The sequence below is a fragment of the Perca fluviatilis genome, chromosome 15 (genome assembly GCF_010015445.1).
Source record: "Perca fluviatilis chromosome 15, GENO_Pfluv_1.0, whole genome shotgun sequence".
Lineage (NCBI taxonomy): Eukaryota > Metazoa > Chordata > Actinopteri > Perciformes > Percidae > Perca > Perca fluviatilis.
Window position 1 is genome coordinate 13,475,991 of NC_053126.1, and position 14,577 is coordinate 13,490,567.

General features: G+C 40.8%; 1 protein-coding gene across 1 annotated transcript in view; it reads right to left on the reverse strand.

The window, feature by feature from the left end:
- crebbpb (CREB binding protein b) overlaps positions 1-14,577 on the reverse strand; it is a 61,022-nt gene that overhangs the window by 5,293 nt on the left and 41,152 nt on the right. Inside the window, 15 exon segments of the mRNA XM_039824681.1 lie at positions 3,870-4,035; positions 4,138-4,251; positions 4,358-4,504; positions 5,375-5,525; positions 5,672-5,739; positions 5,897-5,974; positions 6,092-6,148; positions 6,314-6,394; positions 7,406-7,494; positions 7,698-7,937; positions 8,049-8,167; positions 8,546-8,726; positions 10,580-10,861; positions 11,004-11,186; positions 14,325-14,446. Coding sequence (XP_039680615.1) covers positions 3,870-4,035; positions 4,138-4,251; positions 4,358-4,504; positions 5,375-5,525; positions 5,672-5,739; positions 5,897-5,974; positions 6,092-6,148; positions 6,314-6,394; positions 7,406-7,494; positions 7,698-7,937; positions 8,049-8,167; positions 8,546-8,726; positions 10,580-10,861; positions 11,004-11,186; positions 14,325-14,446 — 2,078 coding nt within the window.

Here is a 14,577-nt window from a genome sequence, read left to right on the forward strand (position 1 = left end):
TCCACTATTTAAATACATATTTTAAAAGGGATACTTCACAGATTAACATTAAGCTTTGTATCAGTAGAAATAGTAGTATTTTCGAATTTCGAATGTGCTTCCCTCCCTCATGTCCCTGAGACTAGATTTTTCTGTATTGTGGGTCTGGAACAAAGCCTCTGATGACGCAAAAATCGTCATTTAGCATCATCGGAGGCATTTTTGCAAAGAGTCTGTGGACTACAGCCAGCAAGTTCCACGTTTTCAACCCGCCCATAGGGGGTTGGACTGTCTTTACCTGAAGCTTGCCGAAGTAAACAGAGTGTTAGCCATCTTGAAGCTTTGCTAAACAATCTCTGTCTTTTCATCAGAAAACTTTTACAACAATTATGTGCATTCAAACTACCGTACATGTGTACCACCGGGATACATTGGTACAGATCGGAGAATCTTTGGTACAGGTCAGGAAACTTTATTACAGACGGAATACTCGACACACTACGCGAGCTTCGGCTGGTACAGAGACCAGCACCACAGCCTGCGGTGTCGCTCGATGCCGCTAGCCGGTAAGGGGACATCCTCAGCGGTGAAACGCGGAACGAGGGCAGGAGTATGAGCTAGCTAGGGGGAAAGCTAACGCTAGCTGGCCACCTGTCCCATCAATCCTGCTTGCAAGTGTCCGCCCATTAGACAACAAACTGGACAACATCCAACTTCACCGAAACTCCCAACGCGAGTTCAGAGACTGCTGTGTTTTTGCTGTTGTGGAAACATGGCTCAACGACAGTGTACCGGACTATCCAGCTACCAGGCCTGCTGCTCTGTCGCCGGGTAAGACTAGTGGAGGAGGGCTGTGTTAACACGGACTGGTGCAGACATAGGGGTGCTTGTATCCAACTAACTGCTGGTGGAGTTTGTGACCATTAAATGCCAACCATTCTACATTCCACGCAAATTTACGGTTGTTTCGTATGTCGTTTTTATGCATTTTAAATGTGTAACACCACTTGAGCCACGGTGAAACGTTTTGTGTATATGGTTGAAATGACAATAAAACACACTTGAGTTGAGTTGAATGCCTCACTGTCTGTCTGTAAACGGTAGGCGTGGCTTGGGAGCGGACTCGTAAGTGTAAGTGCATTCTGGGATTTGGTGCCTTTCATCCACATGAGCCAAAAACACATTTTCTGGGTTTTCTCGGCCTAGGAGCCACCAATTTCTAAAACAATTTCACATTTCTACTACATAAGTGACCCAATTTAAAAGATATATTCATCTTTCCAACGGTGAAATATCCCTTTAACGTTACTTTATAACCGTCAAGCCACTAAGCCTGTTTGGAAATTAATATTTCTGCTGAAGTGTTAAATTCAGTAACGATAATCATGACGAGACAAGACCGCACCCTGTCAATAAACACTGACTGCGGCAATATCAACATGCCATACCATGGACGAAAAAGATGGCACTGAAATGTAGTTAAAACAAAAACTATTTTAATTTTTCTTCTACTAGGCCTGCACGATTCAGGGACAAATATGAATCACGATTTTTTAGCTTAGAATTGATATCACGATTCTGTGCCACGATTTTTTTCTCACGATGTGTAATGTTTATTGCACACATGAACCTTGACAAAACAGAACAAATTGGCAGGAACATATATTTATAGCACATTGTGCATTACCACAAGCCTGTAAACAGAGGCTTGTGGTGAAAAATAGTGACCTAACATATTGAACTAAATATGGCCCTGATACCGGCTCTATCTGAACTCCTTGAACATGTCTTTACATAATTAAAACATGTCAACATGCTGCAGCTACAGCTTCAGTCTTTGTAGAGTTTGTAAATTGCCAATTAAGTACACTATCAAAAACAGAATGATTTCTTAGCACACTCTTTAACTGCTTGCCTTTTATAGAATTAACATTCAACTGGCCAATCAAGTAGGTTACCAAAAATAGAAGTTTAACTCACTGCACTGAATATGGCCCTGAACATGGCTGTAAATAGACTAATTGAAACGTCTTTCGGACCTCTTGCCATGTACGGCTTCATCATGTTGCACTTTGCGGTGATGTTTGAGGTGCTGGTAAAGTCTTGTGGTGTTACTTTGCGGTGCTGCAGCGAGGGAAAAGCATGTCTCGCAAATCACATCGGATTGACCCTCGTCGTCTTGCTTGAATCCAAAATACTTCCACACCAACGAATGTGAGCCTTTTTTCGGAACGAGTTCGGTTTGAGACTGAGTGGTTGGCTGATTCTCGTCACTAGTACCTGGGTTTTCATCAACATCCATTTGGTTTATTTCCAAACTTCCGCGCTCGCTCGACGAGTGAAACACGTGACTAAAAGGCGATTTGTCATTGGCTGAGGGTGAAGACCTGAACTGTGTGAGAGATGTCCTACCAAAATAAAGGCCGAAAATGCCCCCCAAAAAATATTTTTTTAATTTATATATATATTTTTTAAATCAAAGTAATTTAAAAATTAAATCGTGAACCGGGTGAATCGAGATTGCGATTTTATAACGATTTATCGTGCAGGCCTACCTTCTATCTTTTCTTCCCTCCCTCGCAGGTTTTTGCTAACTGGGTGTCATAACGGGCTGGATGGGTGGCACATGGCGCACTACCATGAGTCTGATTACTCCATATTTTAATTGTGATATTTTATGAATAAAATCTGAATCTGTAACCAATAACATTTCTCTTTTAGGTAAATGTAGTAGTACAATATTTTCCTCTGATGTAGAAGTACACAGTAAGTCAGTAGTATAAAGTGGTGTTGAATAATAACTGCTTTGGGGTCCTTCTCTAAATAATATTGGGGTACAATGGTTCTGGAGAAAGCTACAAGAAGCAATACACAGGCCAAGTCAAGGCACTGTACTAGCGTATTAAAATCCAAATATTCACATTTTCTCGTTTGCACATTGTTATGTCTGACAACATTATGGAAAGGATCCCTACAGAGGTAGACATTTTTTGTTAAAGAATAAGATCCTTTTTGTTTAACATGAAACATCCCCATCGCCAAACCCACAAGACTCAGTTTAAATAAACATTTTATCATCTTAAAATACACTTCATTCAAAGTCAAGAGTAACAAAATTGTAAAGATGAGCCTAAATAATTTAACTATATGCTGACTTAGAAGTGAAGTTTTTGTTCTCATACTTTTTTGCAATAATCTATACCAAACACAAGGGGGAGCCCCCCTATACTCCACACATCTGGACTGGACACAGTGACATGCTGATAACCATTTGTCTTGTCAGAAAGGATGATGCAAAGCATATAAATACTCTGGCTAAGAAAAGGGCTCAAGACAATATAAATACTTAACACAGTCGATATTGGTATGTCTAGTAGAGTAGTTTCAACTTTAATTTAAATACGTTACATTTTCCAGTTCATCCCATTAGGCTTTTTTGTGTTTTAGTATAACTCTAAAACATCCTTCTCAAGAAAGCTAACTTATCATTCAGACATGTGCAACTGTGAACCACCATCTCTCCATGAGAAAATCCTGTTGCAATGCAATTATATCAAGTGACAGTAAACAAATACACTAAATGATCGTCTCACGCCACCAGAATGATCAAGATAATACTATATACATAATATTAAACCAAAATAATGTTATAATCATTGTAAAATATTCAGCCTACTCCAGAGTAGGCTCATAAAATCTATAAAGTAATATGGTATGGCATCTGACTGACACCTAACCACAGACTGAAACAGACCGACAGACAGAGACCCAGACTTACATACTGTACAATTATAATTGGTGACAAAATTGTTAACATATTGGAGAAACTCTTGAGAGACAGAGCATCCCACTGTAGTCACAAAGAGATAACGTGGGGATCATTTTCTGACCTTGTAATCGTGTAGGATCCTCTCAGCAAAAGCCTTGTCCAGCATCTTTCTGTACCACTCTTGGAGCCTCTTGGGCTTGGGGATCTTCTGGTCAGGAGGGTGGCAGTGAAAAATGTAGTCATCTCCTTCGCTGGGTGGGCAGGCCCAGATGTGACCCATCACATACCTGGGGGCAACAAGAGTTGTCAGCCACTTGCAGGAATGATACATAGAGCATTAGTTGAAATTGTGTAAAACACTACACCGTGTAAAGTTACTCTTAACCCACCCCAGTTTCTTCACATACTCCAGGTAGCCTATTAAGATCTCATGGTACACTGCAGTCCTTAGCACACGGGGTCTGAAGAAGTGAATGCTGTCGAGGTATGATATGTAAACCCGTCTGCAAAGCAAATATGGTGAATTTAATCAAACAGCAATGCAAACAAAACACCAAAATAAACGGAGACAAAATGCATGCATCATTCTTATTTTTTCCTGTAGTTTACCTGGTATTTGGAAAGGGACACTCTGAGCCGTACTCCTGGACATGCATGCCGAAGAAACAAACGTCAACCCCATCTATTTCCTCAAATGCAAAAAGTGCTTTGGTTCTGTAAGGGAAGGTCTCCACCATCTCGCCTGAGTCCACAAACCTGTGAAAACAAAGAAGCATAAGTAAAGTTAGGTTTATTTTGTGTTTTTTTTAGGCCTTAAAAGGTCTAATGTGTAGGAATTTCTCCCATCTAGCGTTGAGATCATATATCGCAATCAACTCTCTCGCACCACGCAGTTCAAAGTACGTATTACAGCTACGGTAGCCTTCACGCTTCAAAAAGCCGGTCTCTTGCTCTTTTCAATATCCTTTTTCTTTTTCTGGGCGAAGAAGAAGACTCCTGTTCCTGAAATTTGGATTTTGAATATGTGTGGTCCTCCATGTTTCCTTCTTCAAACTTGGCGGGGCGCGACAATACCCATTAGCAGCATTAGCAGCACCTGTGAGTTTATCGTGTGACAGCGAAAACGTGAAGAGTCAACGTGTGGGGGTGTGCTGTTGGCCTAGGGGTTTAAGAAGTCCGGTTGGACACCTGTATTGCATGTGTCCCCCCCGGTCTGTTTCATACTGAGCATTCGCACGGGATAAGCAAAGGCTGTATTTTACTCGAATTTACTGACATTATCCCCTGCATATGATGTCAATGATCGGTCAAAACTTTCGTTTAAAATTTAAACGCTGCCAATACGACCCAAATCACAGAGATGCCGATTCACATGTGACTAACATTATCACGCAAACTCACACAACCTCTGTGTTAGCACAATTTCTTAAAAAGCACTTTTAATCCCCAACTTCTCTCCTTGTTTGTTTCTAAGATGAGAAAAGTTCTTAAGTGGTAGGCGGTGTAGTTTCCAGCTGGGCTTACATTTAGAAAGCAGACACACAATGAAAACTACCATGTTATTCCACACTTAAATGTTTTAGCAAATCAGGAGAGGCACACTTTATCAGCAGGTGAGAGCCTTACCTAGACTTCATGCCAGGCTTAATCTCCACATTTTTGTCAGAGCTGGCCACCACTCGCACAAACACCTCACCAGCCTCTGGGTGGTTCTGCCTTTTCAAGTACTTATTCACTCTGTCTTCGATGTACGTCCCCAACCTGGTCGACTGCAACCCTTTACAAAGGCCAGCACAAACACAAAAACAAAATGCTTTTAATATCAATTCAAGGTAGAAACATTGAGACTTTTGTGATCAAATAAAAAGGAAAATTAAAATCAAATGAATTGTTACGGTTGTTTTACTATTAAATGCAACTCACTTCTGGCTGAAAACTTGTTCTCCTTTCTTGTTTTGCCAGACTTCTTCAGACAGTTGTCGCAGATAAAGCTAAAGGAAGAAAGATCAAACTACAGTTTAGAGTCAACCAAAGCCAGCAAATACTAATTCATAGTAAGAAGTATGAGTTCTATATTCTGCAAATAAGACTCCTGTTAAGTATGCTTAAATGGCTGGATAGTTGTCCAACAGCCATAGCAAGACTTACCCTGATGGCCAAATGACATCGTAGTGCAGCACACAGATCTGATGCATCTTTCGTCCACAGTCTTTACATTCAACAAACCTGGCAACGAAAAATATTTGCTTTTTTTGTGATTTCATCGCGAAAAGTGTTAAGGAAGAATCACTGCCCTAACATAAATGACAGTCAAACTGACGTCACTGTCCAGACAGTACTCACGGTTCAGGGTCCAGCATGTCATTTTTCTTCTTTTCAAACTGCTCTTTTGATATCATGCTGCACAAAAAAAAAAAAAAAAAAAAAAGAGAGATAAAGGGACAACCAAGTTCATATCAGCTGATTGAAACTCCTTTCCACAGAATAAAGTCGAGAGAAAACAGCCTGATAATCTCGCAAGATGATCATCAGGTGGTGTTCAGCCAACCGGGCCGGGTAACTTACGTCTGTGGCTGTGCCGGGTCGTCCCCCAGGGTCACACTGTTGCCCTGGATCTCGTTGAAGCACTTCTCACAGAAGTGATACCTGTCGGCAATAAGGCCATATTTGGGTGAACTGCAGCCAGCACACACAGTAGCAGCACAGGCAAACCGGCGTACAGGTGGCAGAATGCAGAGTAAACGGAGCACACGGCAACAACCGAGGACGGAGCATGGGCAGCGGACAGACGGAGGGACACATACACACACAGGCACAGGTACATGTTAGTGACATATGAAATGGTCATGATTCATCCACTCTCATTCAAACTGGAACAGAAATGGGGTAAACATGCTAAAAGGTTAATAATGGTAAATGAATGTGAAGAAAGAAGAAATATATTTTCTAACTACTGTATGACGACATGACACCATCCAACTGCATGCTAGAATACGGGAAAAAATACAATCATTTATAACATAAGCAACATGCATTGTGAGAGGATAAAGGAATGTTACGGTTATGCCGATGGAGACAGAATGAGTGATGCAAATACAAATGTGCTGGTCTTATAGAAAAACTTAAATTACGTGACTAAATTTCAAGGGTATTTCAGTTCTAATACTTAAAGGAATTTAGATCCAAGTTTTGTCAAATGATAACACCTTGCTCAGAACTTCTTGGACAATATTAGGAATCCATTAAAGTTTCATAAAAACTGAGTTTTTGCTGCAAGTCTTGAATCCGAAGTTGGAAACCTCACAGCATTTCGTAGCAAGGATCTGTATTAATTGAATGGTGTTGCACTGGAATGACAGAGGTGCAGAAGCAGATTCTGCCCACCAGGGGGAGTTTTGGTGCTGGTTCTCAGGCACAACAGAGATCAGGACAAGACAGGGCCAGATAATGCACATTCTGCTTGGCCACAATATACAACTCATAGTGGTGTCTGTGACACCCCTACAAAGAGGAAAAGTCATGTGTATAAGTTACTTACAGCTTTGTTGACTGGTATGGGTGTATGTAATGCATCTTTGGCCATGTTATTATCTTTGAAGATTAAGCTGCACACCTAATCTTTACAACCCCATCAGCAGAGTCTTCATACAATTTTACCTGTTTTGGTAGCTGTAGTAGGTGCCGTCCCTGGAAATGGTACACAACTGTTTGCCATAGCAACACAGCGTCTGGGGTGAAAACTCATACTGTGAAAACATCAGATAAGCATATTAACAATCCATGTCAGTTACAAACTGAAGTTGGCATTGAAGTTAACAACCACACACACACACACACACACACACACACACACCACACACACACACACATAAAGATAATGTGAAGTGATGAGATAAATATAGTTAAAAGTACAGTTTTTCATGTAAATCCCCATTTCATGTTGTCTCACCTTCCTGCCGCAGCAGTAGCCCAGGCCCTGCATGACGGGATCAATCTCGGCTTCAAACACTTCTGCCAGTTTGGTGCAGTACTTGTAGACACGGGATGTTTTACGGTTGTACAACCACGCATTGTTGAACATGAGCCACACATCTTCAACATACTGCCAAGGCTCCTGGTATTGACCTGTATCCAGCTTGCGCTTGATGGTGGATAAGTCAATAGGATTCTTCACAATGTCAAAGTAGTCCTGTGCAGCAGGAGAGATACATTTGCAGAAATGAGCAAATCATGCTTAACAGTTCTTTCTGTGGGTCTTTAATATCGAAATTAAGGTATGGCGTGTATTGTGGACACTCACAGGGATGCCTAGTAGCATGGGGTCTACAGGTTGTCTGAAGGGCAGTGACTCTGGGTCTTGCCTGTAGAGGGCCTCAAGTGTCGGCATCAGGGCTTGTCTCAGCTCCTCTGGCTTGAAAACTGGACAAACAATAATAATGTTAGAAGAAATCAAACACACAGCATACCCGTGTCTGCAAATACAATATATTAACTTGCAGTCCTATCTAACTGTGCACTCTGATGAAAGATCATCAGCATCAATAAAACAAAAGTTACAAGATACATGTATTCTGGGGTGTGGGGAGACAGTAAACCCTTAACTCTCAGACACAGGCCTATCATCTTTGTCTTGTTTAATGGATTTCACTGCAACATGAGCTGAAATAAATATGTGCAATAGTATACATTTACTTGAAATTGTGATGCATATGACATCTTCTAATTTTTGTATCACAAAATATAAAACCACAATACTTTTTACACACTTAATATATACAAAGAGATCTGTGTTCTTACTTTTTTTGCGGTTCTGAGTGGTGGAGGTGGTTGATGTGCCGTTGGCCCCACTTTCCTCCTCTTCTTTGGGTTCTGCCTTCATCTCCGGCTTCTTTTCCTCAGTTTCCATTGGTTCCTGCTTTGGCTCTGCTGCATCTGGTTCCTCCTTCTTCACCAGCGGGGGTTTGGTTTCATCATCCTGCTATATGAACACAACCAGGGTTAACCAGCTATCCTATGCTGAATCAAGCAACAATTAGGGCTGCACGATTTGGATAAAAAGTCATATTGCGATTTACAATACTGCAATTGCAATCGGTAACACTTTACTTGAAGGTATCTACATAAGAGTGACAGGACAGTGTCATGAACACATGACACTGTCATGACACATGAACCCTAACCCTAACTAACCCTAACTTGTCATGACAAAAACCGAATGACACTTAATGACAGAAGCGTTACGTCATAAACGTTTATGACTTGTTTATTATGTTTATGACATGTTCATGACAGTGTCAGGTCACTCTTATGTAGATACCTTCAAGTAAAGTGTAACCTTGCGATCTAATAGTATCATGAGTCTACTTGCCAAATTATCAAGGAAAATGCACAAAATAAACATTTTGAAATGTGTATTTCTTAGCTTAACGAGTTAAACGAGCATAAGGAGAAATACTTTTTTTATATAACAATATTTCCCAAAATTAACAAAAAGTTCCGAAATGTTTTGCTTTGCTCAACAGTATATATGAAATAAATGGAACAATAAATGAGAAAGATACAAATTCTCATTAGAATAATACATTTTTTAATGCCCTTATAAACAATAGCATTTAAGATGGGTGTAATATAATAGCTAATTAGATTAAGTTACAAAATATAATCTGTACAACCTCTTCTTAAAGTCTGCATGCTCTGAAACCCTCTACACTTCTGATACCCACGTGACCATACACAACACTCGCGCTACTGCCTAATCAGACTGACAGACCATCTTTTATGGACGTTGTTTCAAGGGTAGTGCTGAATACATCCATGGGGTAGCGTAATTCAGAGGGCAGATTCAACAAAGATTCAGCGCACAACCATAAATAAGGCATTAGTGAGAGCGAGAACGGCAGGTGCGGTAAGTGAGTGATGTCAGTGTTTGAGTGGTAAAGCAAGCCGAGAGAGAGCGGTGTTGGACTTAGCGTAGCATCCATGTGAGACAAAAGCGAGTGGATAAAGAGATAGCAAAGACGATGTAAAATGAATTAACGGTGAACAATAAAAAACATGCTTCTTAAGACACAGTGGCTTCATAGGTTGTCAATACTGCCGGTATAGTGAAGGGTGTTACAACGTGGAGACTGTGTCACGCACACCTTTTTGTTTACTTAAATTGCACAATTCTTGCGGTTATGTAATCGCAGCGGGTGACATCGCGATTGTGATTAGATTAATCGTGCAGCCATTGAAACAATCAAGTATTTAATTGTTTTACTTGTTCTTTTTTTTTTTTGGGGTTTTTTTTTTGTGGTTTTTTTTTTTTTGTTTTGTTTTTTTGTTTTGTTTTTTGGTGTTGTTTTTTTTTTTTTGGGTGGTTTGGTGGTTTTGGGGGGTGGAGGTGGTGGGGGGTTGGTGGTGGGTTGTTTTTGTTTTTTTTTTTTTTTTTTTTTTTTTTTTTTTTTATTTTTTTATTTTTTTTTTTTTTTTTTTTGTTTTTTGTTTTGGTTCTTTTTTTTTTTTTTTTTTTTTTGTTTTTTTTTGGTGTGTGTTTTGGGGGGGGTGGGGGGGGGGGGGGGGCGCGGGCGCGGGGGGGGGGGGGGTGGGGTCTTCGTCTGCTGTTGTGGGGGCTGGCGGGGTGGAGGAGGGGGGAAAACAGTATTCCTTTTATTTTTTTTTTTTTTTTAAAGAGAAGTGGGGGAGGGGGGGCGAAAACAAGGGGGGGGTGTTTTTTTTTTTTTTTGTTAGAACCGCGCCGTGGTGGGGGGGGGTGGGGGGGGGTTGTGGGGGGGGGGGGGGGGGTGTTTGGGGGGGGGGGGTTTTTTTGGGTGGGGGGGGGGGGGGGGGGGGGGGGTGGGGTTTGCCCATGGCTGAGGGGGGGCCAGGGAGGCTACTGGGTATGTGAGTTGGGGTGGAGGAGGGCCCACCCGTGGAGGCGGGAGTAGAGGGCCGCGGTGGCACCTGGGCCTGTGCAGAAGCATGGTGCTGCTGCTGCTGCTGAGGCTGCAGGCTGACAGAGGCATTAGGTGGAGGGGTGGCACCCAGGGTGGGCTGGACTGCAGGGCCACAGGGCATCTGGGCGCCAAGGGATCCCAGTGCATTCAGAGGGAGGTTAGAGTTCTGTGTTTGCTGGAACAAAGAGGGATGGACAGTTAGCATACCAATACACACCATTTATATAGCAGCCAACATGCTGACACTTTGGCAGACAGAGAAATGCAAGGAGCACTAAAAGCGCTAGGAGCATACAACACAGCACAAGTCTCCTCACCTGTGTGACAGCAGCCTGTGATATGGGCTGGCCCAAGCCTACATTCAAATTCATTGCTCCACCTGCAGTGAACTGGCTCTGTGGCAGGAACTGGCCCTGATTGGCTGGCTGAGCTACCATGTTATTAGCATGACTACCCATCATTCCTTGAGTCTGAGGCATCCTTGACGGGGACATACCCATCTGAAAAAGAGGAGAGAAATAAAACAGACACAATCATTATTGCAGCAGGCCTCTAGTATCCAATGCCTTCCATGTAAAATAAAGTGAATGCAATGCAGCATACATGCATGCTACCACTACAATAATCCTTTACAAGCCCTGTGGTCTGTGTGCTGAATTAAAAGACAGCATGGCAACAGATCTAAAGCCAGGGAGAATCATTAAATAGCTGTAAACCAGGCTTTAGGCTCTGCCATGGTTTAATTACAGATTAGTTATTGAAATCCAGGTGACTGGTTAATAGGGCTGAAACGATTCCTCAAGTAACTCGAATAATTCTAACTAAATATATAAATGTAACTAACGTTGTACCGCTCACTCTGTTCCGCACGGATGATTATTACTGTTGCACACCGGGCTGACGCTGCTGTTGACACATGCTGTAAAGACTGACGGCGCGGATTACAAAATAAAGGAGGAGAGCGTGAATAGTGAGGGGCTAAGAGAAGATACAGGCAGGAGAAAGCTACAGAAGGTGTCCAAAGTTTGGAATCACTTCAAGCTGCAAAAAATAAAAACTCTGTACAATGGATTGCAAAACTGAACTAGCTTAACTTTAGCACAATAGCACAAAGTCAATGCTACAGCAACTCAACAGAAAACATCCAGTCTACTCATCCAATCCAGAGGGCTATTTCACAAAACCAAGATAAGGGATTAAGCTGGCATTTCCCAGTTATCCTGGCTCAATTTAGCCTTGACTTGGTTTCACAAAAGCATTGGCACCTAAGTTACCATGGAGATTTATTTTGTACAGCTAGCCTGGTCCCGACCAGGCTAACAGCCAGGATTTATTAATCCTGCTGCCTTTTCTGTTCTCTCAGCAGTGCTTTTATTTTATTGTTATCCACCTGCATTAAACATTAAAAAAACAGGTGCATATTGCGGTTCATTTAAGTACTGCTATTATTTAAATTTGTGACCATTATTTTTAATAATTATTCATGTAACATTGTTACTGTTATATTGCTGTATGAAGACTGCTGTTCATATTGTTGTTAGAAGTTTGATGAATATATTATAGCAGTTGTTGAGATAATTAGAAAAGGCTGAAATGTGTTTTAAATGAAGTCTGTAACTAAGGGCAATATATAAAGTGCTGTACATGTGTGTTTCTATAATGGACCAATGCACCAATAAAATTAATTTTTTTTAGTTGATTCATTTTTTTGTATTCTTTAACAATAAAGGATTCAATAATTTGGCATTCTTACCACACAATGTGTGTTGTCCAGTAAACTGGGACTATCATTTGGGAGGATTGCACAATTTTAAGAACATATCCTAATTGTAAAATCCTGCCAAATTCTAGACTTAGTTCACTGAACCAATAACTATATATTGTAGACTACTGTGCATTCATGTAACAACAGGGAGAGGCCACCTCAATGGTTTTTGACCTTATATTTTGCTGGGGGGAAATAACTGATGGATATACTGTGTTACATTCATGTTTACAGTGTGCATGAAATGTATCACTTAATTCTCTTTATAGTTTCTAGATTTTAGAGTCCAATTTTTTCAGTGTCTCTTTTCTATGTCCATATATACACAAGGGAGCAAATCCTATAATATGTAAAGAAGAAAAATTGTCCTCTATAAAAAAAAAAATAAATACATGAGAAAAAAAACGTGGCAGATAATAGCGGACCGACTGAATGATCTAGTCTAAAAATATACATTTAAGAACTACTGCTCTTAAATGAAACCATTCAATGAGTCACTGTCATTTGCAGAAACGAACAGTTGTACATTTTGCATTAAAAGTGAGCAGTGGAAGTTAATATGACTTAGGTAATTTATATTTTAGCCCATGAGAGAGAGGGAGGAACAGAGTGAGAGAGATATTTACGCATCATATTCTAGCGTTATAGAAAATTGATCTTCATGGTAAATTTCCTAGTAACATTATCTTCTGCTCACTTTTAAGGCAAAGAGTACAACGGTTAATTTGTGCAAATGATCAGTAGCCAAATCCTTGAATAGTATAATTATGACAGTTTCAATTCAGAGCAGTGGTCAGTAAATGTATTTTTTTAGGCTACTTACGCATTCAGTCGGTAGGTGATCGTCTGCTACGCTTTCTCTCGCTGTTTCATTACAGCGGCAGTGTTTCTTTTTTACAAATATTGTGTTTCACGTCGTCATAATTCCACAAGAAGCTGCTGCTCACTCTGTATAAAGTATGAACAATGCGTATTCTCCATTTTGGCATCAGTAAATCTGTTATCGACATCGTGGTCTGTTTAGGAGAGCCGTGAACGCACATCTATCCGAATTACTTCAGCCTGGCTCGACCTAGTCGCTCCTCCTCAGCCTGGCTTGGCCTTCATGAAACACACCAAGCCAGGCCGCAAAGATTAGACTAGGTCAAGCCTCGCTTTATCAGTTATCCTGGATTTATAAATTTGGCTTTTGTGAAACAGGCCCCAGGACGTGGACCCGACAACTAAATCACAGAGTTGTACAGATGATTAAGCTACACCAAACATAACTTCCAAAAATAAAAGCAAGTAAATCTGTATTGGTGACCACAATTTGAGCCGACTTGTTGACTATCCCTTTGGAGAAACAGCCGATTGTAGCGTGCCTCTTTCTCACACTCTCTCTCCCCTCCGCGGAGAAACAGCTGATCAACGATCTACTAGCATAAAGTGTACAGAACTGTGTAGAATTGTAGTAAGTAAGTATAACTTATACATACATATAGGCCTATATAGATCACTCTCAGGTTGGAACTTATAGTTCTCAAAGTTAAGTTGCACAACTTAAAAGGCCATGTTTATGTATTATAATTTTAATGTTTTCCTTAGTTTGAGGATTTTTTATATTAATGTTGTTTTATATGGCACTTGAATGCACCAAAATAGGTTTATTTTTTGACCGATAATATTAATGTATGCAATTTAAGCAATAACAATGTTGCTTTTTCCAAAAATGAAACAACTATATTGTATATTTATTATTGCTCTTCAATAAAACAAAAGTATGTCTTATGGGATTACTCGATTAATCGATGGAATAATCGGTAGAAGCTGACAGAACCAGAGAGAGATAAAAGAGAGATGAGAGAAAAAAAATAAAGCCGGGAGATCTAACCGCTGGGACGGAGCTCATGTTCATCTGCGGTGGATGGTTCATGGGGGAGGGAGCACGTGCTCCCATGGGTGCCTGAGACATCTGGGCATTCTGCATCGCCATAGGGTTAAACTGATTGATTCCTGTGGGAACGAACACACACACACACACACACACACACACACACACACACACACACACACACACACACACACACACACACACACACACACACACACACACACACACACACACACACACACACACACACACA